Source organism: Tachypleus tridentatus, chromosome 3 (genome assembly GCF_004210375.1).
Source record: "Tachypleus tridentatus isolate NWPU-2018 chromosome 3, ASM421037v1, whole genome shotgun sequence".
NCBI classification, from domain to species: domain Eukaryota; kingdom Metazoa; phylum Arthropoda; class Merostomata; order Xiphosura; family Limulidae; genus Tachypleus; species Tachypleus tridentatus.
The window spans coordinates 48,811,833-48,827,168 of NC_134827.1; the positions used below are offsets into that span (position 1 = coordinate 48,811,833).

General features: G+C 32.8%; 1 protein-coding gene across 1 annotated transcript in view; it reads right to left on the minus strand.

Moving 5' to 3' along the window:
• Window positions 1-15,336, minus strand: part of LOC143246812 (uncharacterized) — a 75,526-nt gene that overhangs the window by 27,121 nt on the left and 33,069 nt on the right. Inside the window, exons 7-9 of the mRNA XM_076493981.1 lie at window positions 13,253-13,411; window positions 7,108-7,291; window positions 1,324-1,420 (exon numbers count right to left, since the gene is read on the minus strand). Of these exons, the coding sequence (XP_076350096.1) occupies window positions 1,324-1,420; window positions 7,108-7,291; window positions 13,253-13,411 (440 nt within the window). The remainder of the gene's footprint in view (window positions 1-1,323; window positions 1,421-7,107; window positions 7,292-13,252; window positions 13,412-15,336) is intronic.

Here is a 15,336-nt window from a genome sequence, read left to right on the forward strand (position 1 = left end):
AATATGGCAAAAATCATAAAGTGGGCTAAAACCAGTTACTCCGTTAGGAGGGTCTGGAGAGCCAGTATGGCAAAAATCATAAAGTGGGCTAAAATCATTTACTCCAATAGGAGGGTCTGGATAGCCAGTATGGCAAAAATCATAAAGTGGGCTAAAACCATTTACTCCAATAGGAGGGTCTGGATAGCCAGTATGGCAAGAATCATAAAGTGGGCTAAAATCATTTACTCCAATAGTAGGGTCTGGATAGCCAGTATGGCAAAAATCATAAAGTGGGCTAAAACCATTTACTCCAATAGGAGGGTCTGGATAGCCAGTATAGCAACAATCATAAAGTGGGCTAAAACCATTTACTCCAATAGGAGGGTCTGGATAGCCAGTATGGCAACAATCATAAAGTGGGCTAAAACCATTTACTCCAATAGGAGGGTCTGGATAGCCAGTATGGCAACAATCATAAAGTGGGCTAAAACCATTTACTCCAATAGGAGGGTCTGGATAGCCAGTATGGCAACAATCATAAAGTGGGCTAAAACCATTTACTCCAATAGGAGGGTCTGGATAGCCAGTATGGCAACAATCATAAAGTGGGCTAAAACCATTTACTCCAATAGGAGGGTCTGGATAGCCAGTATGGCAACAATCATAAAGTGGGCTAAAACCATTTACTCCAATAGGAGGGTCTGGATAGCCAGTATGGCAACAATCATAAAGTGGGCTAAAACCATTTACTCCAATAGGAGGGTCTGGATAGCCAGTATGGCAACAATCATAAAGTGAGCTAAAACCATTTACTCCAATAGGAGGGTCTGGATAGCCAATATGGCACAAATCATAAAGTGGGCTAAAACCATTTTATATAATAATACAATATGAATTAGAAACTTATTCCAGTAAAACATTGTTGAAATTATTATTTTGTCATCTTAAAATATGACATGCAGTATTGCAGTTAATGCCTAAAGAGGGTTCACAGTTTCATAAGTCACTACTGCATGTGATGTATTTCATGGTTAAACAATGCGTACCTCGTCCAAAACTTCATATTTAACACTTTCCTCCAAATATCTCGTATCTTATAACAACAGCTGTTGTGTTTCCTACTTTAGTAGCTAATATAATGAAATAACTTTTGTTACGAATTTAGAAAAATCACATTTTAGCCTACATTTACCACATACCACAAGAATCTTAACTTTAACATGACAGCCGTACCAGTTCTGAAACACACAACATTGTAAAGAATTCATACTCTATTAACATACATATTTCTACTTGATGATCCAGTAAGTCTGAAATTATGACAAGGTTAACCAAACTTACCTGGCACTTAAACATTCTAGTAATGTTTTTCGAACATTCAACCGAATTGGCTCTGGGCTCACTAAACCTTCATCGTCTTTCACCTGATCTCCATCTTCTGTAATGAAGTATAAGTTGTTACACTTTACTGTCTGGTAGTACTGGTATTGAATAAGTTGTTACACTTTACTGTCTGGTAGTACTGGTATTGAATATGTTGTTATACTTTACTGTCTGGTAGTACTGGTATTGAATAAGTTGTTATACTTTACTGTCTGGTAGTACTGGTATTGAATAAGTTGTTACACTTTACTGTCTGGTAGTACTGGTATTGAATAAGTTGTTACACTTTACTGTCTGATAGTACTGGTATTGAATATATTGTTACACTTTACTGTCTGATAGTACTGGTATTGAATAAATTGTTACACTTTACTGTCTGATAGTACTGGTATTGAATATATTGTTATACTTTACTGTCTGGTAGTACTGGTATTAAATAAGTTGTTATACTTTACTGTCTGGTAGTACTGGTATTGAATAAGTTGTTATACTTTACTGTCTGGTAGTACTGGTATTGAATATGTTGTTACACTTTACTGTCTGGTAGTACTGGTATTGAATAAGTTGTTACACTTTACTGTCTGATAGTACTGGTATTGAATATATTGTTACACTTTACTGTCTGATAGTACTGGTATTGAATATATTGTTACACTTTACTGTCTGATAGTACTGGTATTGAATATATTGTTACACTTTACTGTCTGATAGTACTGGTATTGAATATATTGTTACACTTTACTGTCTGATAGTACTGGTATTGAATAAATTGTTACACTTTACTGTCTGATAGTACTGGTATTGAATAAATTGTTACACTTTACTGTCTGATAGTACTGGTATTGAATAAATTGTTACACTTTACTGTCTGATAGTACTGGTATTGAATAAATTGTTACACTTTACTGTCTGATAGTACTGGTATTGAATAAATTGTTACACTTTACTGTCTGATAGTACTGGTATTGAATAAATTGTTATACTTTACTGTCTGATAGTACTGGTATTGAATAAATTGTTACACTTTACTGTCTGATAGTACTGGTATTGAATAAATTGTTACACTTTACTGTCTGATAGTACTGGTATTGAATATATTGTTACACTTTACTGTCTGATAGTACTGGTATTGAATAAATTGTTACACTTTACTGTCTGATAGTACTGGTATTGAATAAATTGTTACACTTTACTGTCTGATAGTACTGGTATTGAATATATTGTTATACTTTACTGTCTGGTAGTACTGGTATTGAATATATTGTTACACTTTACTGTCTGATAGTACTGGTATTGAATATGTTGTTACACTTCACTGTCTGGTAGTTCTGGTATTGAATAAGTTGTTACACTTTACTGTCTGATAGTACTGGTATTGAATATGTTGTTACACTTTACTGTCTGGTAGTACTGGTATTGAATATGTTGTTACACTTTACTGTCTGGTAGTACTGGTATTGAATAAGTTGTTACACTTTACTGTCTGGTAGTACTGGTATTGAATAAGTTGTTATACTTTACTGTCTGGTAGTACTGGTATTGAATAAGTTGTTACACTTTACTGTCTGGTAGTACTGGTATTGAATACGTTGTTATACTTTACTGTCTGGTAGTACTGGTATTGAATATATTGTTACACTTTACTGTCTGATAGTACTGGTATTGAATATGTTGTTACACTTCACTGTCTGGTAGTTCTGGTATTGAATAAGTTGTTACACTTTACTGTCTGATAGTACTGGTATTGAATATGTTGTTACACTTTACTGTCTGGTAGTACTGGTATTGAATATGTTGTTACACTTTACTGTCTGGTAGTACTGGTATTGAATAAGTTGTTACACTTTACTGTCTGGTAGTACTGGTATTGAATAAGTTGTTATACTTTACTGTCTGGTAGTACTGGTATTGAATAAGTTGTTACACTTTACTGTCTGGTAGTACTGGTATTGAATACGTTGTTATACTTTACTGTCTGGTAGTACTGGTATTGAATACGTTGTTATACTTTACTGTCTGGTAGTACTGGTATTGAATAAGTTGTTACACTTTACTGTCTGATAGTACTGGTATTGAATAAGTTGTTATACTTTACTGTCTGGTAGTACTGGTATTGAATAAGTTGTTACACTTTACTGTCTGATAGTACTGGTATTGAATAAGTTGTTACACTTTACTGTCTGATAGTACTGGTATTGAATAAGTTGTTACACTTTACTGTCTGGTAGTACTGGTATTGAATATGTTGTTACACTTTACTGTCTGATAGTACTGGTATTGAATAAGTTGTTATACTTTACTGTCTGGTAGTACTGGTATTGAATAAGTTGTTACACTTTACTGTCTGATAGTACTGGTATTGAATAAGTTGTTATACTTTACTGTCTGATAGTACTGGTATTGAATAAGTTGTTACACTTTACTGTCTGGTAGTTCTGGTATTGAATACGTTGTTATACTTTACTGTCTGGTAGTACTGGTATTGAATAAGTTGTTATACTTTACTGTCTGGTAGTACTGGTATTAAATAAGTTGTTATACTTTACTGTCTGGTAGTACTGGTATTAAATAAGTTGTTATACTTTACTGTCTGGTAGTACTGGTATTAAATAAGTTGTTATACTTTACTGTCTGGTAGTACTGGTATTGAATAAGTTGTTACACTTTACTGTCTGATAGTACTGGTATTGAATAAGTTGTTATACTTTACTGTCTGGTAGTACTGGTATTGAATAAGTTGTTACACTTTACTGTCTGATAGTACTGGTATTGAATAAGTTGTTATACTTTACTGTCTGGTAGTTCTGGTATTGAATAAGTTGTTATACTTTACTGTCTGGTAGTACTGGTATTGAATAAGTTGTTACACTTTACTGTCTGATAGTACTGGTATTGAATAAGTTGTTATACTTTACTGTCTGGTAGTACTGGTATTGAATAAGTTGTTACACTTTACTGTCTGATAGTACTGGTATTGAATAAGTTGTTACACTTTACTGTCTGATAGTACTGGTATTGAATAAGTTGTTATACTTTACTGTCTGGTAGTACTGGTATTGAATAAGTTGTTACACTTTACTGTCTGATAGTACTGGTATTGAATAAATTGTTACACTTTACTGTCTGATAGTACTGGTATTGAATAAGTTGTTACACTTTACTGTCTGATAGTACTGGTATTGAATAAGTTGTTATACTTTACTGTCTGGTAGTACTGGTATTGAATAAGTTGTTATACTTTACTGTCTGGTAGTACTGGTATTGAATAAGTTGTTACACTTTACTGTCTGATAGTACTGGTATTGAATAAGTTGTTATACTTTACTGTCTGGTAGTACTGGTATTGAATACGTTGTTACACTTTACTGTCTGGTGGTACTGGTATTGAATAAGTTGTTACACTTTACTGTCTGATAGTACTGGTATTGAATAAGTTGTTATACTTTACTGTCTGGTAGTACTGGTATTGAATAAGTTGTTACACTTTACTGTCTGGTAGTACTGGTATTAAATAAGTTGTTACACTTTACTGTCTGATAGTACTGGTATTGAATAAGTTGTTATACTTTACTGTCTGGTAGTACTGGTATTGAATAAGTTGTTACACTTTACTGTCTGATAGTACTGGTATTGAATAAGTTGTTATACTTTACTGTCTGGTAGTTCTGGTATTGAATAAGTTGTTACACTTTACTGTCTGGTAGTACTGGTATTGAATAAGTTGTTACACTTTACTGTTTGATAGTACTGGTATTGAATAAGTTGTTACACTTTACTGTCTGGTAGTACTGGTATTGAATAAGTTGTTACACTTTACTGTCTGGTAGTACTGGTATTGAATAAGTTGTTACACTTTACTGTCTGATAGTACTGGTATTGAATAAGTTGTTACACTTTACTGTCTGGTAGTACTGGTATTGAATAAGTTGTTACACTTTACTGTCTGGTAGTACTGGTATTGAATAAGTTGTTACACTTTACTGTCTGGTAGTACTGGTATTGAATAAGTTGTTATACTTTACTGTCTGGTAGTACTGGTATTGAATATGTTGTTACACTTTACTGTCTGGTAGTACTGGTATTGAATAAGTTGTTACACTTTACTGTCTGATAGTACTGGTATTGAATAAGTTGTTACACTTTACTGTCTGGTAGTACTGGTATTGAATAAGTTGTTACACTTTACTGTCTGATAGTACTGGTATTGAATAAGTTGTTACACTTTACTGTCTGGTAGTACTGGTATTGAATAAGTTGTTACACTTTACTGTCTGGTAGTACTGGTATTGAATAAGTTGTTACACTTTACTGTCTGGTAGTACTGGTATTTAATATGTTGTTATACTTTACTGTCTGGTAGTTCTGGTATTGAATAAGTTGTTACACTTTACTGTCTGGTAGTACTGTATGGTTATTAAATGAAAATAGAAATCTTTATTTCAACAAAGTTTTAAATTTCTGTTAATGAAGAAATGAAATAATAGTCAGAAATTTTTTATATAACTTGTACCTTTATAGACTAAGGTTTTGTAATATTAGCTTACCAACAGAGTAGTAAAACATTCTTAAACTGACATACATACAAACAACAGTGAACTATCGCTTACAAGTACAGAAACTAAAACAGGGTTGTCATGATACTACTGCAGTTAATATGGTAGAACATTCAACCCAATGACCAACAAACAAGTAGCACATACTCTGTTATTAGTGACAAATGATTTTAATATATTAACACATATTACATTACACAGAAGGTACTTATACGACAAGCAGTAAACCACTTATTTAGGAGAGAGATAAAGGTTTATAAATATCACATTCGAATCATTTTAACAGAAAACTGAAGAAACAGAGTAATGTACTTATGACTTTCATTACTGCTTTCACATGTGATAAAAACATATACAAGGTATAAAAGAAAACCTTTACAAGAAAAGAAAGTAGATGTAGGGATGGCTCCAAAAACAACCAGAGACAAGATATTAAGGATGACATCCTCATAACTATAGGTTAAACTGAAATGTGATTCAATGGTTATATACATACCACTATACATTAATTCTTAATTGTATTATTATGTAGAAAGAATAAGAAATTCAAACTTATTATTATGATATTTACAGACGTTTCTAGAACTTGTGATTCAATTGTTACATAAATATTGTTTTAAAAGGTAACTATACAGTATTTTAAAGTTGTGGTGATCTATTGAGGAGATATTTAACGTAGATTGTGATCAACAAACTGGGTCATCCCTACACAGGTCGTGCTACTGTCTGCTTGATTATAGATGGTTTGTTTGGGAGTACAGAACTGAAACAGTACTGATGATTTGGGAAAATGACAACGTTAAAATAAGGTTGATGCATAGTAGTAAATAGAAAAAGTGGTTAATATTCATTAATTTGATTAAAATGGGAAAATGGCTGGTGACATTAGAACTAGATGATCTGGGAATGGGTTAACGTAAGGAAAGTTGTTTCACCTGGAAAAAGGCATAACACTTGGAGATTTGGTTGAAGTGGAAAAGGGCTGGTGTATCAAAAATTGGTTGTACATGGAAAGAACCAGCAATTAGAAAGCTGGTTGAAATGGGAAAGGGTGAATGTTTAAAGAGTTTGTTTAACTCATGTACAAACTGGAAGAAAACTGGTGTTCAGAAGGCTGGTTGAACTATTTCAATATCACTGAAATTTCCTGGTCTGTATACAGAACAGTGAAAAATAAAACAACACTTACTTTTTATGAAACTGTCTTTTGGCATTGAAATATGTCTTGGTCTGAGTATTTGGAATGTAGGATTCACCTTTAACCACTCAAACAAATGTTCTGCTAAGGGTGCATGAGGACCAGCTAACAGCTTTCCAGAATCATGTTCTAATACCAATATTCTGTGTTCACTGGGTTTTATTGGAGGTTCTTTCTGTAAAATTAACATCTGTCATATAGCATCAAAATAATTCTACAGCCAACCAGATTCCACAGGTCAGAACACAATTTTCTAAATGCTATGTACATTTTTAAAACAATGTATTAAGCAACAGAAATACCAAGTGTCCACACAAATCAACGTTCATCTAATTACTTATTAAATAAAATCACCATTTCTCGAGATCATTAGTACATTACTCAGAATTACTTATGATCATATTAAATATTCCGTTTAATGAAGACACAAATGTAGAATTGGGGAAATAGAGGTCAAAACAGGTAAGGAAATGTGAAAACATCTACTCATTAACCCTAATTTGGTCAAAACAGGTAAGGAAATGTTAAAACATTTACTCATTAACCCTAATTTGGTCAAAACAGGTAAGGTAATGTTAAAACATTTATTCATTAATTCTTAATTTGGTCAAAACAGGTAAGGTAATGTTAAAACATTTACTCATTAACCCTAATTTGGTCAAAACAGGTAAGGAAATGTTAAAACATTTACTCATTAACCCTAATTTGGTCAAAACAGGTAAGGATATGTTAAAACATCTACTCATTAACCCTAATTTGGTCAAAACAGGTGAGGAAAGGTTAAAACATCTACTCATTAACCCTAATTTGGTCAAAACAGGTAAGGAAATGTTAAAACATCTACTCATTAACCATAATTTGGTCAAAACAGGTAAGGAAATGTTAAAACATTTACTCATTAACCCTAATTTGGTCACAACAGGTAAGGAAATGTTAAAACATTTACTCATTAACCCTAATTTCATCAAAACAGGTAAGGAAATGTTAAAACATTTACTCATTAACCCTAATATGGTCAAAACAGGTAAGGAAATGTTAAAACATTTACTCATTAACCCTAATTTGGTCAAAACAGGTAAGGAAATGTTAAAACATTTACTCACTAACCCTAATTTCGTCAAAACAGGTAAGGAAATGTTAAAACATTTACTCATTAACCCTAATTTATTCCCAAAGTCTCTTCCGTTGATTCTTTGTTCAGTAATCCATTCCACTTTTTTTTTTTTGGGGGGGGACTTGTCAGCAATATCCATTGATGTTTTCCTTCTCACAAAGGAAATATCAAACCATTTGAAACTAGAAACAAATTGTAACTGGTGCAATGTTATAAGATCAATCTAGTTTAGTTTTAATATCATTTGCTGCACTGTGAACTATCCAAGAATCCTGTGGTGAAACACTGTTTTGGAAAAACATTCAGAACACTTCCTTCTGTCTAAAGAATTTAAATATTTTTACTGTTAATCAGAAAACTTTTTTAAATGTATCCAGTCAGTTTCAGTTAGATCAGTGTTCATTAAATATATCCAGTCAGTTTCAGTTAGATCAGTGTTCATTAGATATATCCAGTCAGTTTCAGTTGGATCAGTATTCATTAAATATATTCAGTTAGTTTCAGTTAGATCAGTAATTCATTAAACATATCCAGTCATTTATATGCAAAAATGGCTCGTTTGGGTTGAAAATATTTTACATAGAAGTCTCAACCCAAGCGAGCCGCTTTATATAAATTCTCAACAAGTGGGTTTCGACATCACTGACATATCAAGTCAGTTGCAGTTAGATCAGTATTCATTAAAAAGTTTTCTTTTGATCATTTATTTTTCTGGTTGTAGTACCCATCACTTCCTGCTATAAGTTATAAAAAGAACACAACAAAACAGACTTGGCCATTCACAATTACTTCTGTAAGGCTAAGTAACAATATTCTCGATTAAGATAAAATAAGATAGTTTTCCAATAAATACGAAATTTTATTATCAATATATGGTTTGAACTTACAGGTATTTTACTCATCTCTTACCAAACTCACTAAACCTAAACATTTGATGTTCCTGCTACACAATAAAATTCCCACAGCTTTGAAACAAATACAATTCGAAAGGGAAAAAAACACCTTCAGTGATGAAAAGGGCATTCATAAAACAATAAAACATTCACAGATCTATGGTTTACTTCTAGATTTTGTAAACTTTCCAATGGGTTCTATTATTTACATTTGCAGAGGCTCCATCTAGTTGTTTTTGCATGAAACCTATAAGTTACAAATCACACAAATTTATTTCCTGTACATTAATACAAACATTTTATAATCTGCTCTATCCAACTGTACATAAAATTCATCTGTAGTTATTTATATGAGTAATTAATTATTCATGGCACATTCTTTGAAATCATAAAAGATAGGACTGTAAAAATAAAACCTCAAATAAAGGAAAACAATCAGTAAGAAATAAGATGGACAATTACATTCTCAAGAGATAACTGTTCAGTAAATATATAAACCAAAGTTTTAGAACTGACAGATAAACTGAATATCAATCTAAACGTTCTTGGGATGCAAGACTCCTCGGAGCCATGAATAAATGTAACACTCAACATCTTCCTTCACTGCAACTTTAAAACAGATTTGATACATCAAATACAGATGAAATAAAATGTATGAGAACCGTGACACTGGGAAAGTCAAACCACTCTAATTTCTCATTTTAATCACCAAAGTAGAAAGTGAACCAAGCAAATGTTCTCTTAAGAGTTACTCCACCTGAAACAGCCCCTAATAAATAATGTTTAACAAACATTCACTGTCAAGTAACTGTGCCTGAAACAGCCCCTAGTAAATAATGTTCAACAAACATTCACTGTCAAGTAACTGTGCCTGAAACAGCCCCTAATAAATAATGTTTAACAAACATTCACTGTCAAGTAACTGTGCCTGAAACAGCCCCCAGTAAATAAGTAACATTTTAATGATACAGATTGAATTACAAGCAATCAATTCAGCCTTACACCCACCAATATACTGGTACAGGTATGTAGATGATACAGTTGCTGAATTCACATCTACACAACACACACTTAGTGTTTTTTAACTACGTTAACTTTCTACGCCCCAACATTAAGTTCACATGTGAACAGGAAGAAAACTAATCAGATAACACTTTTCAACCTCAAGATCACAAGAACCAATACATAATTCAAAACAGAAATCAAAAGAAAAATCACCCATACTAGACTATACATTCCCTGGGACCCAGCACATGAAACAAAAACTCAACACATTAAGAAACCAAATAAACACAGCCATAAAACTATTTTCAATGATGAAACCAATAAAATTAAACAACACTCCATCAACAACAACAAATTTCCTCAAAAAAACCAATGAAAAAATTACACACACACCAAGAACAACACAGTCAACAATAAACAAACAATAATAAATTCAAAGAAACTAGAAAACCTTACACTGCTGCATACTATATATTACTGATATTAGCAACAAAATAACAAACATTCCAGATATTAAACTTATTCACAAACCAGGTACAAAACTAAAGTCCATACTATGTAAAAACTACACTGACAAACACAACACCAACATTATTTATAAAATACAATGCAACAACTGCCACGACTTCTACATTCTATATTCGAGTAAGAAGCAGAAAAATGGAAACTAGATTCAAAGAACATAAAAAACATCTTCCCACATTTTTCAATATTGCAAATCAAATAAACAACATAACCATAGAAAACTCCCAGATACCAAGCAGACAAACAAATATAAATAAATGCAAAATCAAAGAAGCCCTACAATACATCAACTAAAACCAAAATTAAACCAATATAAAGGAACACATTAATACCTATACTAATTAATAACCAAACATCTAACTGCAACACCCCCTATAATATTTTATCAATTTACATCCTTGTCCGTAAGACATTTGCAAACTGTCTTTGTTAACTTGAAGATGACCTAAAACAGCTGAAACATTAGTTTAATTAAAGTTTTAATACCTATACTAGCTGTTTTATGAATACAAGGTTTAGCAAACATTTACTGAACTTTCCTGTACTTGTAGTGTTTCTGTTTAACCTTACATGCATGGATGAATGTCAAAGGTATATATCTTACAGGGTGTCATTAAACATGGTGCATAATACATATCAGATACAGTATGTATGGAATACAAAAACACCAAGTGTGTATCTCAGACACTGTAGAGATTACGTGAATGTAATACTGACACGAAGATTGACTGATGTACTTTTATTCTGCACATGAACACCACCTTGTGGTCCAACTTGTCCGAGTCAGATCAACTTTACAGAAATATCCCGATTATACGTTATTTTGTATCACTTCTTATTTCTTGTATACAACAGATTTGTTACCACATATTGTAAATTTGGAATTATAGTCAACATCTCATCTTCAATATATGGTATATCCATTAGACTGACTGATGGAAAAGTAATGATATTACATCATTACTAGAAATGCTTGCAAATGTATTACATTGTCTTTCATGTCAGTGAATAAACCATAATATCTTTATGAACACTCACTCTCTAGTGGAGATAATTACTAAACTTATTCACTAGAGAATGGAGGGACACTATTAAAAATAATATAATAAAACTACTCACCTACTTAACATTATCAGTAAAATTACTTTACTGATTACTACATCATCTTACTCTGGTATGAAGTAACACTACATCATCTTACCCTGGTAATGAAGTAACACTACATCATCTTACTCTGTATGAAGTAACACTACATCATCTTACTCTGGTAATGAAGTAACACTACATCATCTTACTCTGTATGAAGTAACACTACATCATCTTACCCTGGTATGAAGTAACACTACATCATCTTACTCTGGTAATGAAGTAACACTACATCATCTTAATCTGGTAATGAAGTAACACTACATCATCTTAATCTGGTATGAAGTAACACTACATCATCTTACTCTGGTAATGAAGTAACACTACATCATCTTAATCTGGTATGAAGTAACACTACATCATCTTACTCTGGTAATGAAGTAACACTACATCATCTTACTCTGTATGAAGTAACACTACATCATCTTACTCTGTATGAAGTAACACTACATCATCTTAATCTGGTATGAAGTAACACTACATCATCTTACTCTGTATGAAGTAACACTACATCATCTTACTCTGGTAATGAAGTAACACTACATCATCTTACTCTGGTAATGAAGTAACACTACATCATCTTACTCTGGTAATGAAGTAACACTACATCATCTTACTCTGGTATGAAGTAACACTACATCATCTTACTCTGGTATGAAGTAACACTACATCACCTTACTCTGGTAATGAAGTAACACTACATCATACTCTGGTAATGAAGTAACACTACATCATCTTACTCTGTATGAAGTAACACTACATCATCTTACTCTGGTAATGAAGTAACACTACATCATCTTACTCTGGTAATGAAGTAACACTACATCATCTTACTCTGGTAATGAAGTAACACTACATCATCTTACTCTGGTAATGAAGTAACACTACATCATCTTACTCTGGTAATGAAGTAACACTACATCATCTTACTCTGGTAATGAAGTAACACTACATCATCTTACTCTGGTAATGAAGTAACACTACATCATCTTACTCTGGTATGAAGTAACACTACATCATCTTACTCTGGTAATGAAGTAACACTACATCATCTTACTCTGGTAATGAAGTAACACTACATCATCTTACTCTGGTAATGAAGTAACACTACATCATCTTACTCTGGTAATGAAGTAACACTACATCATCTTACTCTGTATGAAGTAACACTACATCATCTTACTCTGTATGAAGTAACACTACATCATCTTACTCTGTATGAAGTAACACTACATCATCTTACTCTGTATGAAGTAACACTACATCATCTTACTCTGGTAATGAAGTAACACTACATCATCTTACTCTGGTAATGAAGTAACACTACATCATCTTACTCTGGTAATGAAGTAACACTAGATCATCTTACTCTGGTAATGAAGTAACACTACATCATCTTACTCTGTATGAAGTAACACTACATCATCTTACTCTGTAATACAAATGTTCTTACTTTCCTTTCTCTCTCTAGAGTAATTGCCTCCAAAGATTCTTTAACATGCTTCTCCAGACACTCCAAGCTGCAAAATATTCCCGGGATAGTCACTAGCTTTTTACACTCGACACATTTTCTGTCGGCCTTCTTCTTTGATTTAACCGTGTTATCAAGTGGCTAAAATTCCAAGGCAGAAACATTTCAACAAGATAGCACTATCGTAAATCCAGAAACAGTGTTAAGAAACATTTTTTAAATTTTTCAATGATTTATAGAAAACATGCAGTAATAGATGTATCTTTAACTTTATTACAGACACACAGTTAACCTTTTACTAATGTACCACGAACTCCAGTATATTACCAGTGGTATTAATATATCTTTATCTTGCTTTTTGTACATGTCCGATATATGTGCAAAAATAAAATTTTTATTCTAATTTATCAATAAGTGTCTGAAGTAAAATGTGTTTTCTTACAGCTATATCAGGCTATCAGGAATCGAACTCCTGATTTTAGTATTGTAAATCCAAACTTACTGCTGACACAGTGAGAAACAAACCAAAATGTACCTATGTTATCAAAAATGCAGCCTAATATAAAAACTGTGAAGATATAGTCTATCCATATATCTGTTTGTTGTGAAGTACATAGCTACAAGATGGGCTAGCTGCATTCTGGCCAACAGTGGGAACTGAAACCAAATTTTTTTGTTTTATAAGCCATATGAGCAACAGATGGTGAGGAGTTTATGCAACCAACAAATGAATGTATAATGTTCTTGTGTTTCTGTTCAGAAAGTTTAAAAGAGCATGTCAGTGATAACACATTTTAAATATAAAACATTGCTAATAAACACAAGTCTGGGATTAAAATCAACACTTTAACTGTTCACAACTGTTGAATAACAAAACTTTCCATTTCAATTTCAAACTTGGTTCATTAAACTAGTTCTGGGAACAAACGTGAAAGGATTTGTTGAAATATTTTAGAAATTTCAATATTAAAACCATAGTGTACATTGACCTTGGTAGTGGCTAGAGATTTCAATATTAAAACCATAGTGTACATTGACCTTGGTAGTGGCTAGAGATTTCAATATTAAAACCATAGTGTACATTGACCCTGGTAGTGGCTAGAGATTTCAATATTAAAACCATAGTGTACATTGACCCTGGTAGTGGCTAGAGATTTCAATATTAAAACCATAGTGTACATTGACCCTGGTAGTGGCTAGAGATTTCAATAATAAAACCATAGTGTACATTGACCCTGGTAGTGGCTAGAGATTTCAATATTAAAACCATAGTGTACATTGACCCTGGTAGTGGCTAGAGATCTAGATTTTTAAAAAAATCGGCACATTTGTAGTGAGATAGATAACTTTAAATAATACTTAAAAACGTATCACAGGAATATACAACAGAACTGTAGAAAAACAAGACAATTGTATGTTACATCACTTATTACAACCACGGTTGAGTGACCCCAACATTCACCTAGACATGAGTGGAATAAGAGAAGCTTGTGTTGGTCATTTCAAATCTTTTCTGGATTTCTTCTCAAACTTCTATTTATTTCTAAAATTTTCAGACTATCCAGTTTTTGTTTTTACCTTTTTCACAGCCATGTAAAACTTAACTGGTGAGCACCATTGTGTTCCTGTATCTAACAAAACTGTATTGTAGTCTCGACACGTTAACTGGTGAGCACCATTGTGTTCCTGTATCTAACAAAACTGTATTGCAGTCTCGACCGCGTTAACTGGTAAGCTCCATTGTGTTCCTGTATCTAACAAAACTGTATTGCAGTCTTGACACGTTAACTGGTGAGCACCATTGAGTTCCTGTATCTAACAAAACTGTATTGTAGTCTTGACACGTTAATGGTTAGCACCATTGTGTTCCTATATCTAACAAAACTGTATTGCAGTCTGGACACATTAACTGGTGAGCACCATTGTGTTCCTGTATCTAACAAAACTGTATTGCAGTCTCGCCACATTAACTGGTGAGCACCATTGTGTTCCTGTATCTAACAAAACTGTATTGCAGTCTCGACACGTTAACTGGTGAGCACCATTGTGTTCCTGCATCTAACAAA